This window comes from Meriones unguiculatus, chromosome 9, assembly GCF_030254825.1.
Source record: "Meriones unguiculatus strain TT.TT164.6M chromosome 9, Bangor_MerUng_6.1, whole genome shotgun sequence".
NCBI lineage: Eukaryota > Metazoa > Chordata > Mammalia > Rodentia > Muridae > Meriones > Meriones unguiculatus.
Window position 1 is genome coordinate 54,279,257 of NC_083357.1, and position 17,008 is coordinate 54,296,264.

The 17,008-nt window shown below is 40.4% G+C and overlaps 1 gene segment (V, D, J or C); it reads right to left on the bottom strand.

The window, feature by feature from the left end:
- Positions 1-495: 495 nt before the first annotated feature.
- On the bottom strand, positions 496-988 carry LOC132656259 (T cell receptor alpha variable 9-2-like). The segment is given in 2 exon segments: positions 496-830; positions 943-988. Coding segments are annotated over 2 exon segments (381 nt in total).
- Between the last annotated feature and the right edge of the window lie 16,020 nt (positions 989-17,008).

Below are 17,008 nucleotides of genomic sequence, written 5' to 3' on the forward strand. Positions count from 1 at the left end.
GGAGATGGAGGACATTGAAAATCTGAAGATCACCTACCTGCTCAGACTTCCTTTCTCCTGTCTTTTCTACCTATGTATCCTTATTACAAATCTTAAGGTATGGAAAGGCTGTAGCCTCTGATAACCTGTCCTTCCAAAGTATTAGATAGACATTTTCTAAATGACATCTTTCCCAGCATTTGTTGCCCTGTGTGAATAACTTGGACTAGAGGTGACATTCAATAATATGAAGAAAATGACCTATATATGGAGATGAAGACAACTGACCACCTCACAGTATCCATAGCGTTCCTGGGAAATCAATGTGACCCTCCATGAGGAACAACTGATATCCTTGATGAAAATCCAGCTGTGATAACATCTCCCTCTTGTTCTGCTCTGACCATGTGTACAATGTTCATCAACCAGAGAAAGGTTGGGGCACACAACATAGACTGTGTGGAAAACAGGGTGACCTAAAAGGCAGATGATCAGAAGTCAGGCTTCTTTTGTTTCTCAGGGTTTGTGCTCAGCTCCCCCTGCAGTGTCTGCCACTGTGTCACTCAGAGCACAGTAGTACACAGCCGAGTCTGACTCTTGCACCGAGGTTTTCTGCAAGTGGAAGGAGGTGGTTCCTCTATCATATGTGGCTTCAAACCCTCTTCTGCTTCCCTTCTCGCCAGCTGTTGTAACTTTCAAAAGGAGCTCAGGGCTTTCTCCAGAATACTGAACATACCAAAAAAGAGTTGGGTACCCTGTGGATGAATAAGTGCAGTTTATAAAGAGAACGCTGTCTTCTGAGAGGGTCACTTGACCTTGTTTCTGGGTCACTGAGTTTCCATGGATCCTCCCTGGAGGAAGAACAGGATATCTGTGTTATATTAACAACAAACCTCCTAGACGATTAAGTATTTTTCTGATATCATAAGGGAAAGATTGCAAATCTTAAGTCACTTAACTTACCAAGCACGAGCAGCATCACAGTCACTAAAGCTGGAAAAGCATTCATCTTCAGGGACACCCAGCTACTGTTCTTGACTCTTCACACAAAGAAATGATGAAATGACATCAAAAGTTGAACCTGCAAAGCTTATCACTCATACAGTTGATGATTTTGTGTTAGGAAACTCCACCCCCTGGTGGACAGAGATTAAAACAGGGTCTTTTGCAATCCTCCAAGAGTCAGAAATGTACTCTCACCCTCAACATCGATTGTAGGGCACATGTCAAACTTCAAGAGGCTCTTGACAATGTAAAGATGATACAAAGTGGCCATTAACATATTGACTGTCATAATTCTTAGGATTATACCTCACATGAAAGTAGAGTACATGTTATAATATAACAACTGATGGGCTTTCTGTTTTGGTCTTTACCAAATGATAAACTAAACGGTAAAAAGGAGGTTTTTTTCAATTTACTTTCACTGATCCAAACTTGTAGAAAGATACTCTGCAGGCCTGGAGTCATAGCTCAGCACTACAGAGCACTTGGTGCACTTGCAGAGAACCCAGGTTGGATTCTCAGAACACACTGGTTCACAGCAACTGTAACTCCAGCTCTAGGGGAACTGACTCTCTCTTCTGACCACTGCTGGCACCAGGCACACACGGAATAAAAACACAAGTGCAGGAAAAACACTCATGCACCTAAAGTAGAATTAAAAAGTTTTACAATTTTACGAACATTTTATAAATTTAAGTTATTATAAATTGACCCTAAGAACGTGTAATCACAACTAGTTGCACAGAACAACCACAATAAAGGAAGCAGTTGAGACTGGCACAACTGTTATAACACATGTGTTATACCACACTGCATCAAATGCAGGCTATGACCTTGTTCTTAGCTCTTTTCTGTAAATGTTGTTGTGACCAGTGGTGGCTGTTGTTAGGAAACACGAAGCTGACTATCATTTGGGATTGGCGAGACATTTGTGGCTCTTTCTTAAGGAACTGCAGACGGCATCCCAAGCAGCCAGCTCACACATGTGTCTTCAGAAAAGCGTTTTCCTTCAAGTTCAAACTTTCCACTCATGAGTCTGGCTTTCATGGCTGCCGTGTGTCTGTGGAAGCTCCTTCTATCATTTAATTTGGTCTTAGTAATTTCTCCCCATTGACAGAATTGGTCTTCTCACAAAACCGTTCTTTCTCACCTTTGTACACATATTTTTTTTTTTAAATTCTTGTTGTTTTGAAGTTACAAATGTAATCCTTAAGCGACAGCCTGTGGCTCAGAACCTTTGTCTCTTATAGTTCAAGATAATGAATATCGAGCCCTTCTGGGTTTTCCTCATTAGCAACACCTGCAGTTGCTTCAGAACGTGCTCCTCATGCTGCAGTTCTATACGAGATGGGAATCACCTATTAAAACATTTTCTTTCCTGTTTCCTTTTTTATTAATTAGAGTTTATTCTAATATTTGTATCCCACCTTTAGCCCCCTCCGTTTTTCCCCTCCCAATCCCACCCTTCCTCTCTCTTCTTTTTTTTAAATTCTTTATTAATTACACTTTATTCACTTTGTATCCCTCCTTCCTCCTGTCCTAATCCTTCAGTTCCTCCACCCTCTGCATGCATGCCCCTCCCCCAGTCCACTGATAAGGGAGGTCCTCTTCCCCTTCCTTCTGATCCTAGTTTGTTAGGTCTCATCAGGACTGGCTGCATTGTCTTCCTCTGTGGCCTGGTAAGGCTGCCCGCCCCCCCCCCTCAAGGGGAGGTGTTCAAAGAGCAGGCCAATCAGTTGATGTCAGAGAAACTCCCTGTTCCCATTACTATGGAACACACTTGAACACTGAACTGCCATGGGCTACATCGGTGCAGGGGTTCTAGGTTGCCTCCATCAATGGTCCTTGTTTGGAATTTTATAATTTTATATCTATAGGCTTTAGTATAGGTTGACATAATGGGAATGTTCCTCCTCTACAGAGCAAGTCTCAAATTCAACAAGAAAGTAGTTGGATGCACCTAAAAACAATTACATCACTATTGTACCAATGGACACACCTTGCTTATTAGGTTGGTCATTTAGCACACAGGATCCACAGAGAGTAACTCCAATGACGAGGTATCTCCCCTAACTAAAGGAGAATACTCTAGGTGAGTTCTGATTTGATTTCTCTGTATGTTACATCATAGCATGTGGTCTCTTCAGCAATACTGTGGACATTCCCGGCAAAGGGCCATTAGGGCTCACAGCCTGGGGCAGCTCCCACAGATGTGACTAGTAGTTTGGAAGTAGTTTGACAGAAAGTATGTGACCTGACGCTGGAGCATCTGCCCAGAGATGAACATCCATTGGCTGGCTCAGAGATGGTGTGGAGGAACCTGATTAGTACTGCAAAGCCATATAACCTGCTGTCTGTTTCAGAATAAAGGAGTCTGCAGCGGCTTGCCCTCAGTTTTCTCTTACCAACTCCCAGTATTCTTATGGTGACTCTGCACCACTCACCCCACTAGGCCTGAACTGCTCTGCCCTCACCCACAGGCTGGACCCTCAGCAGGAAGGACAACAAAATACAACCTTATTAGTTAGATATGTTACATAACCAAGACTCAAAAAAAGTATCACATATTGTGTGGAGACCGATGGGGTCTTTCTGGAAAATAATTCACATGGAACTATCACTCACATGGCTCTGAGTAGGTACCTAGGTTTCCAGTACCAGGGATGGTGTCCCTCCTCTTCAGCAGATCGTAAGTTCAATTAGGAAGTAGATGGTTACTACCAGGGTGTGAAAGCCACTAATGCTCCCAGAGGGTTATTTTGGCATGCTGGACATTGATATAGGTAATGACAACAAATACTCTTTACTCCATTATAAAATACTCAATATAAAGCAAAATTAATCCATGCTGCTAATCTAATGACTCCCTCTTGGGTACATCAAATTACAAAAATATGTAATGATAGGATAAACACTTTGATGTCTAAAACTTTCATGTATTATAATGACAGTGGTATTTTCTAACCTTCTTGAAGATGTGTATCACATACATCGCTATTGTCAATGGGCAATGATGGCTGGAGAGATGGCTCAGAGATTAAGAGCACTGGCTTCTCTTCCCAAGGTCCTGAGTTCAATTCCCAGCAACCACATTGTGGCTCAAAGGGCAATGAATGAATGGATTCTTTTAAATATTAATACTATTCAAAGTAGAATTATGAAAAAAAGAATTCTATCTACAACATAGGAGACATTATTGAAATTAGGGCAGTGCTTGAGTGGATGATCGCTGTAAATTAAACATGTTTTTCTGACTCACATTTTAGAATAGATAACTTAAAACAAAATAAAACAAAAAAACTGTGAATGCATGGGTAGGATTATTAGTCCATCTTAATTGTGAAAACACTGGCATCTAACATGTATTTCAGTGTTGTAAAGAAACATGGCAAAAGACTGATTTGTTTCATCAATAAAGAAAAGATGTGATTAAAGCTAGAAATGTAGTCTGCTGGACTGAGATGATGTCCAATGAGCACTTGATAAAATCCAGCTCATCATGGCATGGGTATAATGACTGTAACTTAATTGTGGGGAGTGTTTTCTAGAGTAGCAGGAGATACTGTTCTGTCTTTTTTGAAATGACAAAAATCTCATTAAAAATTGAAAGATTGGTGTTTTAACAAGAACTCAGACCAATAGGATCATTCAAATATTTCCACAGTAAATTTATAAAATTGCATTCGCTGTTTAAATTATAAGTATGTGGTGGGGGCCAAGATGGTGGCACCAGGAGAACACTGTGTCTGAGAAGCAGGACAACTCTCTCTGACCAGGAGACTGAACTCTGGGCCCTAAAACTACAGCGATCTTGTTTCCCAGGTGAGGGGAGGCTCCCACGGCGTGGGAATCGGTAGGGTCCACTCTCGGGCCGCACAGCCATAACCCGGAAGAGATCCTGGGTAACGCGGGCTTTGGGTCTCCTGGCTGGAGCCCTAAGCCTGCATGTCCTGATCACTTTCCCAGGCTGATTGGTGGGCACAAGGGTGCCAGAAACTGGGAGTCCCAGTCGCAAGAAAACCCCACGGGGAAGGAAAGTTGCGAGACTGATCACAGGTCACTCAGTCTTTCCCTGGAAGGTCTCGCTGACCGCAGGTACCCTCCACCATGACAACTGAGCAGGTGTGCGCCCAGCTCAAAATCCTTACTCCCTCTTGGGAGGAGGCAGGAGCCGTCCAGCAGAATCTGCCACAGACCACATTGTCTGTACCCCAACCCGAGATCGGGGCTGAGAAAACCCATCCTTTCAGGCATTCCTCCAAATGCCAGCATAACCCTGCCGTGGCGGAGCAGAAGGATAAAGAGGCGCACAGCGGCTTCACAGTGCTGGGACCCCAGTGCTGCCGGCTGCTCCTAGCAAACAAACTTCAGCTTGGGATCCGGGACTGTGGTCATTCAACACGTCCTGAGATTTTCCTGAGTCCAGCACAATGAGGTCTAACAACGGCGCCCCCCCCCCGACCCTTGCCAGAGAAACCCAGGCACAGGATCGGACTGAAAAGTCTCAACCCCTCCTGACACTCTCCTGAGAGCATCGCCATAATCTTGCCATAGCAGAGGGGAAGGTCAGAGGGGAAGGACAGAGAGGCAGCCTGCCACAGGACACAGCACCCCCTCTCCAGCTCAACCAGTGGCCCTAGCAGAGAAACTCAAGCTCTGGATCTGAGGACACTCAACCCTACCTGGTACTCTCTCGGGATCAGCAAACATAGGTTCTTCTGCCAGGCTGCTTCTGGCAGAGAGATCTGGGCCCCGGATCTGAGATTGAGAACACTCAACCTAACTCTTTTCCGTGCTACCCCGGGACCAGTCAACCTAACCCCTCCTGACAGAGGGAAAGGACAGAGAGGCAACACACAGGAAAGGTGGACACTGAGTCCTGCGGCCACAGTGTCACAGAGCTGACTGTTAGCCTACCCGTGCACTCTCCTCAGCAGGACCAAATCAGAGAGTAGAGAGCAAGGGGAACCCCTATACATTCCAACTGGTCCTGCAAGAGGGTGAGTGAGCCTTCTAGGGAGAGTTTGCCCCAGACCCAGGGCCTCTCCACAGAAGCAACTAGATGAGATCCCTGCCACCGACACCCCTAGTGTAGGCATCATAGGGATTCTTGGGATAGCAACCCCAACGTTGAAGCCTCTGCCTTGTGGGTCCACCAGTGTAATCCAGGGAAACAATCCCTGGATCTCAGACAGAACTGCATAATAGTGGCCTGCAGGCCACTGCAATAGTCAAAGAACCCTTGCATGCACACTGCGCCTGCTAAAAGCACATGCAAATAGCACCAGCGTCACATACCTTACTTAGGTAAAACTGAAACCACAACACATACTCCAAAACCAGTGAACCTCTCTCATCATCCTGAAAAAACAGTCCAGAAAACAGAAAGAGACGATCACAGCCCAAACTACAAACTCGAGGAACAAACAGTGAGGGTTATAAATAACCAGATGGCTAGAGGCAGACATAAGAACACTCCCAGCAAAAATCAGGACATAATGACCTCACCAGCAACCCCACAAAACAATGGACACTTCAATTCACTAGATATACAAGAAAATGACCTCAAAACTATGTTTCTCCAGCTATTAGAGGCCCATAAAGATGAAATGAACAGCCCTCAGAGAAATAGCCAAAGAAATTGAGACAAACCAAGAGGGAACAAATCGAGCTCTCAGAGAAATGACCACGAAAATTGAGGCAAACAAAGAAGAAATGCACAAAGCTCTCAAAGAAATGTCCACACAAATGAAGGCAAATAAAGAAGAAATAATCAAAGCTCTCATAGAAATACAGACAATTATAGCCAAAGAAGTAGAGGCCCAATTAGTGATACATAGAGAGGAAACAGACAAAAATATAGAAGCTGTCATTGAAAAGCAGGACTCCACATTCAAACAGATGAAGGAAATGGTGCAAGACATGAAAACAGAATTAGAATCAATATAGAAAACACAAATAGAGAAAAACCAAGAGCTGGAGAACATAGAGAAAAGATCAGGAACTACAAAGGTAAGCATCACCAACAGAATACAAGAGATGGAAGAAAGAATCTCAGGAGCCGAAAATACACTTGTGGAAATTGACACATCTCTAAAAGAAAAAATAAAATCAGAAAAGTTCCAAACATGAAACATCCAAGAAATCAAGGACACCATGAAAAGACAAAATCTAAGAATAATAGGAGTAGGAGAAAAAGAAGACATCAGGCTCAAAGGTCTGGAAAATATTTTCAAGAAAATTATACAAGAAAACTTTCCCAACTTAAAGAAGGAGATGGCCATAAACATACAAGAGGCCTACAGAACACCAAGTAGACTAAGACCAGAAAAGAAATTCTTCATGTCACATCACAGTCAAAACACTGAACCTACAGAACAAAGGAGAAATCCTAAAAGCAGCAGGGAAAAAAGGCCAAGTAACCTATCAGAATCACACCAGATTTCTCAACAGAAACTATGAAAGCCAGAAGGGCCTGGACAGAAATCATACAGTCCTTAAGGGACCACAGATTCCAACCCAGACTACTATACCCAGCAAAACTTTCAATCAAAATAGATGGAGAATTCAAAATGTTCCATGACAAAACCAAATTTAAACAATATCTACAGAGTAAAGCAGCTATACAGAAGTTACTAGAAGGGAAACTCCAAACCAAAGAAAACAACTACATCTATGGAAACAGAGGAAATAGATAACTACACAACAAAAAAATCAAAAGAATACAAGCAATGAAACTCAGTGACACCACCAACCCCACATCAAAAGTAAGTAACAATTGTTGGTCACTAGTATCTATCAACATCATCAGACTCAACTCCCAATAAAAAGACACAGACTAACAGAATGGTTGCGAAAACAGGATCCAACATTCTGTTGCATCCAAGAAACACACCTATGCAACAAAGATAAACACTACCTCAGAGTAAAGGGCTGGAAAAATTATTTTCAAGCAAATGATTCCAGAAAACAAGCTGGAGTAGCCATCCTAATATCTAATAAAATAGACTTTTAACCCAAGTTAATCAAAAAAAATAAGGAGGGCCACTATATTCTCATCAAAGGAAAAATCCACCAAGAGGACATCACAATTTTGAATATATATGCCCCAAATACAAGAGCACCTATATTCGTAAATGAAACAATATTAAAGCTTAAAGCACACATTGATCCTAATACCTTAATAGTGGGAGACTTCAACACTCCACTCTCACCAAGGGACAGATCAATTAGACAGAAAACAAATAGGGAAATAAAAATACTTACAGAGTCCCTAAATCAAATGGACCTAATAGACGTCTACAGATCTTTTCATCCAAACTCAAAAGAGTATACCTTCTTTTCAGCACCGCATGGAACCTTCTCCAAAATAGACCATATAGTTGGTCATAAAGCAACAGATACAAAAAGATTGAAATAATCCCTTGTACTCTATCTGACCACCATGGACTAAAGCTGGACCTCAACAACAACAGAAAGAACAAAAAGGAGACACGCACATGGAAACTGAACAACTTGTTACTCAATGACAGCTGGGTTAAGGAAGAAATAAGGAAAGAAATTATAGACTTCCTAGAATTCAATGAAAATGAAGGCACAACATACCCAAATTTATGGGACACATTGAAAGCAGTGCTCAGAGGAAAATTTATGGCACTAAGTGCCTGGAAGAAGAAATTCGTAACATCACATACAAACAACTTAATGGCCTAACTGAAAACCCTAGAAAAAAAAAAAAAAGAAGCAGATACACCCAAGAGGAGCAGACGGCTGGAAATAATCAAACTCAGGGCTGAAATCAATCAATTAGAAACAAATAAAACTATCCAAAGAATCAATGAAACAAAAAGCTGGTTCTTTGAGAAAATCAACAAGATAGACAAACCCTTAGCCAAACTAACTAAAAAGCAGAGAGAATCTATCCAAATCAACAAAATCAGTAATGAAAAGGGTGACATAACTACAGACACTGAGGAAATTCAAACAATCATTAGTTCATACTACAAAAGCCTATATGCCACAAAATTTGAAAACCTAAATGAAATGGACAATTTTCTTGATAGATTCCATCTTCCAACATTAAGTCAAGATCAGGTAGAAAGACTGAGTAGCTCTCTATCACCCAAGGAAATTGAAGCAGTCATTAACAGTCTCCCCTCCAAAAAAGCCCTGGGCCAGACGGTTTCAGCACAGAATTCTACCAGACCTTCAAAGAAATGCTAACACCAATTCTCCTCAAACTATTCCACAAAATAGAAATGGAAGGTACATTACAAAACTTATTCTATGAAGTGACAGTCACACTGATACCTAAACCACACAAAGACCCAACAAAAAAAAAGAGAACTTCAGACCTATCTCTTATGAACATTGATGAAAAAATACTCAATAAAATATTTGCAAACCGATTCCAAGAACACATCAAAGATATCATCCACCATGACCAAGTAGGCTTTATCCCATTCATGCAAGGGTGGTTCAACATACAGAAATCCATCAATGTAATCCACCACATAAACAAACTGAAGGAGAAAAACCACATGATCATCTCCTTAGGTGCTGAAAAAGTATTTGACAAAGTCCAACTCCCATTCATGTTTAAAGTCTTGGAGAGATCAGGGATACAAGGCACATATCTAAACATAGTAAAGGCAATATACAGCAAGCCGATAGCCAACATCAAACTCAATGGAGAGAAACTTACAGCAATCCCACTGAAATCAGGGACAAGACAAGGCTGCCCACTCTCTCCATACCTCTTCAACATAGTACTTGAAGTCCTAGCCAGAGCAATAAGACAACTAAAGGAGATCAAGGGGATAGAAATCGGAAAGGAAGAGGTCAAAGTGTCACTATTCACAGATGATATGATAGTATATATGAGCAACCCCAAAAATTCAACCAGAGAACTCCTCCAGCTGATAAACACCTTCAGCAAAGTGGCAGGATACAAAATAAACTCAAAAAAATCAGAAGCCCTCCTGTATACCAAAGACAAAAGGGCCGAGAAAGAAATTACAGAAACAACAGCCTTCACAATAGCTACTAATAACATAAAGTACCTTAGGGTGACACTAACCAAGCAAGTGAAAGATCTGTTTGAGAAAAACTTCAAGTCTCTGAAGAAAGAAATTGAAGAAGATATCAGAAGATGGAAAGATCTCCCATGCTCATGGATTGGTAGGATAAACATTATGAAAATGGCCATCCTGCCAAAAGCAATCTACAGATTCAATGCAATTCCCATCAAAATACCAACTCAATTCTTTATGGACCTTGAAAAAAAAGATTCTCAGCTTCATATGGAGAAACAAAAAAGCCAGAATCTCCAAAACAATCCTGTATAACAACAGAGAATCTGGAGGCATCTCCATCCCTGATCTCAAGCTGTACTACAGAGCAATAGTAATAAAAACTGCATGGTATTGGCATAGAAACAGAAAGGAGGATCAATGGAACCGAATAGAAGATCCAGAAATAAACCCACACACCCATGAATACTTGATTTTTGACAAAGCAGCCAAAGCCATTCAATGGAAAAAAGACAACATCTTCAACAAATGGTGCTGGTCCAACTGGTCCAACATGTAGAAAAATGAAAATAGATCCATATTTATCACCCTGCACAAAACTAAAGTCCAAGTGGATCAAAGACCTCAACATAAAACCACATACTCTAAATCTGTTAGAAGAAAAAGTGGGGAACAGCCTAGAACTCATTGGCACAGGAGACAACTTCCTGAACAGAACACCAACAGCACAGGCTGTAAGAGCAACAATCAATAAATGGGACTTCATGAAACTGAAAAGCTTCTGTAAAGCAAAGGACACCATCATCAAAATAAAATGACTGCCTACAGATTGGGAAAGAATCTTCACTAACCCTTTATTTGACAGAGGACTAATATCCAGTATATACAAAGAACTAAAGAAGCTGAAAAGCAGCAAACCAAGTAATCCAATTAAAAAATGGGGAACAGAAATAAACAGAGAATTCTTGACAGAGAAATATCAAATGGCAGAGAAACACTTAAAGAAATGCTCAATGTCATTAGCCATTAGGGAAATGCAAATCAAAATGACCCTGAGATTTCACCTTACACCCATCAGAATGGCCAAGATGAAAAACTCAAGTGACAACATGCTGGAGAGGTTGTGGAGAAAGGGGAACCCTCCTCCACTGCTGGTGGTAATGTAAACTGGTACAACCACTCTGGAAATCTATCTGGTGCTTTCTAAGACAATTAGGAATAGTGCTTCCTCAAGACTCAGCCATACCTCTGCTAGGTATATACCCAAACTTTGCTCAAGTACACAAAAGGGATACTTGCTCAACCATGTTTATAGCAGCTTTATTTGTAATAGCCAGAACCTGGAAACAACCCATATGTCTATCAATGGAGGAATGGGTACAGAAATTGTGGTATTTTTACCCAATAGAATACTACTCAGCAATCAAAAAGGAGGAAATCATGAAATTTGTGGGCAAATGGTGGGATCATTCTGAGTGAAATATCCCAGAAGGAGAAAGACAAACACGGGTATATACTCACTTATATAGACCTATAAGATATGATAAACATAATGAAATCTATACACCTAAAAAAGATAATCAAGAGAGTGGACATGAGGTAAGATGATCAATCCTCATTTAGAAAGACAGATGGGATATGCATTGAATGTATGACAGGAGTCTACTGAGGGCATCTGAAAGTCTCTAACTAGCAGTGTTTTCAAAGCATATACAAAGACTCATGACCAAACCTTCAGCAGAGTGCAGGGAATCATATGAAAGAATGGGAGTTAGTATGATGGGGAAAGGATAGGAGCTCCACAAGGACCAAATATATCTGGGCACAGGGTCTTTTCTGAGACTGACATTCAACCAATGACCATGTATGGATATAACCTAGAACCTCTGCTCAGATGTAGCCTGAGATAGCTCAGTAACCAATTGGTTTCCCATAGTAAGGGGAACAAGGACTATTTCTAACAGGAACTCAATGAATGGCTCTTTGACCTCCCCACCCCCCAAGGGAGAAACAGTCCTGTTAGGCCACAGAGGAGGGCTTTGCAGCCAGTCCGAAGATTCCTGATAAAACAGGATCAGATGAATGGGGAGGAGGTCCCCCCATCAGTGGACTTAGAAAGGGGCACGGTGGAGATGAGGGAGGGTGGGATTGGGAGGGAATGAGGGAGCGGGACATGGCTGGGATACAGAGTTAATAAAATGTAACTGATAAGAAAAAAATAAAATTAAAAAAATATATAAGTATGTATTAACAATAGCATGTATTTTTGTTTTCTACAGGAATAGAAGCATTCTCACTCACAATACCCATAATAGCAAAAATTCAGGTTCATTTTGTTTCCTCTATACAAAATGCATTCATTCTAGTTATGAAGAAAGGTTTCCTGGAACAGTGAGGTGCCTTACTTTCCCTCAGAAATTACACTTTTCTATTATGTGCTGTCCTCTGAAAAAGTGGAAACCAGGAGTGTATGCTAAAGCTGAAGTTAGTTATTTTATTATGCTGGGATAAAACGCAAATGATAGAAACTTGCTGAGGCCTTTGGAGACTCAAGATTCAATCCCAAAGGGCCATGACCAATCACTGTGTTAGTTCTTGACCCCAATGGGTCATGCAAAGCATTCCTTCCCTTTGCACTCTTCTTTCTGTTGGAATTGGGAAGGAATGAAGGAAGGGACTATAGCTGGGATACAAAATGAATAAACTAATTAATATAAAAAAATGAAAATAAAAGTGTCACTTTCCCTTGCCAGGAGCTCACCAACAGGCACATCAAATCATATGTATTTTTACTTCTTTAATGTATGCCCATTGCACAGATAACAACACGCATGTGTATAGTGCATAATCAGATCTATCCCCTATGACCCAGTCTTGCCTACCCTCTGATAGCCATCATTTCCCCAGTCTTCCCAAATTGTATCCCTTTACTTTCACATCCTTTTTTTTCTAATCTAGATTCTTCATATGAGAGAAAACATTCAATATTGTCTTTCCCGGTCTGACTTATTTGGATTAACATAATAACCTCAGGGAAATAAAAAATCAACCAATGTTGGCGGGAACATGTGAGAAAAATAAGCCGTGGCCATCTCTAGTGGGAATGCGCTCCACTGAGCTCCACACATGTTCAACCACTATAGAAATCAGCATGAAGTTTTGTCAAAAACTAAATAGAGGATTACCGTATGGCTCGGCTACACCACTCCTGAGTATATTAGCTGAAGGAATCAAGTCAACAGAAATAGAAAGAGTTAACCTGCGCATTCAGGCTTATCACAACACATATTGCAATAATTTCCAATGACTTAGCAAACTCGTGAAATGCAGTCCCTTCATCAACAGGCCAACAATTTGTCTTTCCTGTTCTTTCTTTGTGTAATCTGAATGTTGATGAGGTGGTGATTTAAAATTACTTTAAGAACACCAACAGCACAGGCTCTAAGAACAACAAGTAATAAATGGGACCTCATGAAAACTGAAAAGCTTCTGTAAAGCAAAAGACATTGGCATCAGAACAAAACAGCCTACAGAATTGGAAAGGATCTTCAGCAACCCTATATCTGACAGAGTGTTGATATCCAGAATACACAAAGAACTAAAGAAATTAAAAAGCAATAAATAAAGCAATCCAATTAAAAAAAGGGGTATGGAGCTAAACAAGAAAATTCTCTGTAGAGGAATATAGAATGGAAGAGAAACACCAAAAGAAATGCTCAATGTCCTTAGCCATCAGAGATGCAAATCAAAACGACCCTGAGATTTCACCTTCCAGCCATCAGAATGTCAAAGGATAAAAACTCAAGTGAAAACACATGCTGGAGAGCATATGGAGAATTGGGAACCCTCCTCCATTGCTGGTGGGAATGTCAACTTGTACAACCACTTTGGAAATCAATCTGGCACTTTCTCAGACAATTAGGAATAGTGCTTCCTCAAGATCCAGCTATACCACTCTTAGACATATATCCAAAAGATGCTCAAATACACAACAAGGACATTTACTCAACATGTTTGTAGCAGCTTTATTCATAATACCCAGAACCTGGAAACAACCCAGATGTCCATCAATAGAGGAATGGATACAGAAATTGTGGTACATTTACACAATGGAATACTACTCAGCAATTAAAAACAAGGAAATCATGAAATTTGCAGGTAAATGGTGGGATCTAGAAAAGATAATCCTGAAGGAGGTATCCCAGAAGCTGAAAGACACACATGGTATATACTCACTTGTACAGACCTATAAGATAGGATAAACATACTAAAATATGTGCACCTAAAGAAGATATACAAGAAAAAGGACCCAGGGTAAGATGATCAATCCAAACTTAGAAAGACAAATGGAATGAACACAGGATGTAGGAGAAAACAAGAAACAGGACAGGAGCCTACCACAGAGGGCCTCTGAAAGACTCTACCTAGCAGTGTATCAAAGCAGATGCTGATACTCATAACCAAACATTCTGCAGATTGCAGGGAATCTTAGGAAAGAAGTGGGAGTTAGTGTGACTGGGAAAGGACAGGAGCTCCATAAGGACAAAATATATCAGAGCATGAGGGTCCTCTATGAGACTGCTTCTCTAATCAAGGACCATGTATAGATATAACCTAGAACCCCTGCTTGGATATAGCCCACAGTATCTCAGTATCCAAGTGGGTTCCTTAGTAAAGGGAACAGGAACTATTTCTGACATGAACTCAAGGACTGGCTCCTTTACCTCCTGTACCTTCCCCAAGGAAGGAACAGCCTTGCTAGGCCACAGAGGAGGACATGGCAGCCAGTCCTGAAGATACCTGATAAGCTAGGGTCAGATGGAAGGGAAGGAGGACCTCTCCTAGCAGTGGACTTGGAAAGGGACAGGAAGGAGATGAAGGAAGGAGGGATGAGAGAGAGGGGAGGTGGGATTGGGAGGGAATGAGAGAGGGAGTTATGGCTTGAATACAAAGAACCTGTGATTAATATTAAAAAAGTAAAAATTAATAAAAAAAGGAAAGAGGATAAAACAATGTTAGCCAGCTATGTTCTATAAAGGTAACAAAATATGCCATTCTATTAAAGAAATTACAAAACTGGTTTGTTGTTGATACTTGTATGTGTCTAATTAAATCTCAATAATAGTATAACACCATCTTGTTTGGTAAAAACTAAAGAATCAAAATAAAATAATAAAATTAATTCAAGAGAAAGACACCATTGAACCCTGTGGAATTCCTCATTGATACTGTTTTCAACCAGGTCAGCAGACAAAGCATAAGGAATTTCTCCTTGGTTGCATTTTTGCCAACTAGTATGACATCATTCATCCTTAAATGATAGTAATCAGAAAGTTACTCAAAGATAAGAGTTTAACTTACTTTAACTAATCTCTAGAAAATCGACATAGTCCTCAGAAGATGAGAAATGACTCTGAATCCTTGAATCCATGGGCTTTCATGAGGTAGACAGCCTATCCAAGATTGTCATAGTAAGAATTTTCAATGAGAGTAGATACTGTTTGTCAAAAGCCTTTGCTTTTCTTCCTTTCAGTGTTCTTTCTCACTTTAGAATAGCTTATTTGCCAATATGTGCAATTTACTTAGGCAGTGGCTGTACTAATGAGGTATACACCTTTACAAAAATTTCACTGGTGCTACAAACCAGATATTGTTAGGTATGCCTTTAGACGTTACTGGGAAAATTCAACAATAACACAGCATCATTTGATTATATCCTTTCTCTAAAACCAGTAGTATATAAAGCAGTAAAATGTAAGTCACACTTGTGCTTGACATCACCAGCAACTGTAGGGGAAATGGAGCAAGAGTAAACCTTCTTCTCTAGCAAAAGATCTGGTGGTAGAGAGGGCCAAATGAGAAAAGTCGATGAGTATTTGACTATCACAAGAGAGAATCATATTCAGCAAGCCAATAGTTACTTATATCCACTCTTACAAAAACCTGGATGCTCTTGAAATTATCACATGCTTGTCATATTAAGGAATAAATTTATTTTTTATACAACTTTATTGCCATTGACTTGTCAACCACTAAAAATAACACCATAAATGATACTAATACTTGATTTCTTCAGAACATGAATATAAAGCAGAGAACTTTGTAGGAAGCTATTTGTAAATTAATCATCAGTGTATCTCCTTCTCTATCCACTACTACAGATACATACCTAGGTATGTCTTTCACATACACCAGAAGAACTAAGTAGCAACAGAAAGCAAGTGTGTAGAACCAGTTAATTATCTAAAAGAGCTGTGATCTTTAGTAAAACAACAAGAAAAAACATTAAAAGTGGCAAGGGGAAAAGGCCAAGTAACATATAAATGTAGACCTATCAGAATTACACTAGACTTCTCAACAGAGACTATGAAAGCTAGAAAAGCCTGAGCAGATGTCATGCAAACACTAAGAGATCATAGATGCCAACCCAGACTACTGTGCCCAGCAAAACTTTCAGTCATCATAGATGGAGAAAACAAGATATTCCATGACAAAACTAAATTTAAACAACATCTATGCACCCACCCAGCCTTACAGAAGATACTAGAAGGAAAACTCCAACCCAAATGAAGTCAACTACACCCAAGAAAACAAAGGGTGTAACTTCACAACAGCAAAACCAAAAGAAAACAAGCACACAAACATACTATCACCACCAACTCCACAATAACAGGAACTAACAGTCACTGGTCACTATCAACGTCAATGGACTCAACTCTCCAATAAAAAGACACAGACAAACAGAATGGTTGTGGAAACAGTACCCAACATTATGCTGCATTCAAGAAACACACCTCAGAAACAAAGATACACACAGCCTCAGAACACAGGGCTAGAAAAAGGTTTTCCAAGCAAATGGACCCAAGAAGCAAGTTGAAGTAGCCATCCTAATATCTAATAAAATAGATTTTCAACAAAAATTAATCAAAAGTGAAGGACACTACATTTTCATCAAAGAAAGAAACCACCAAGAGGAAATCACAATCCTGAAT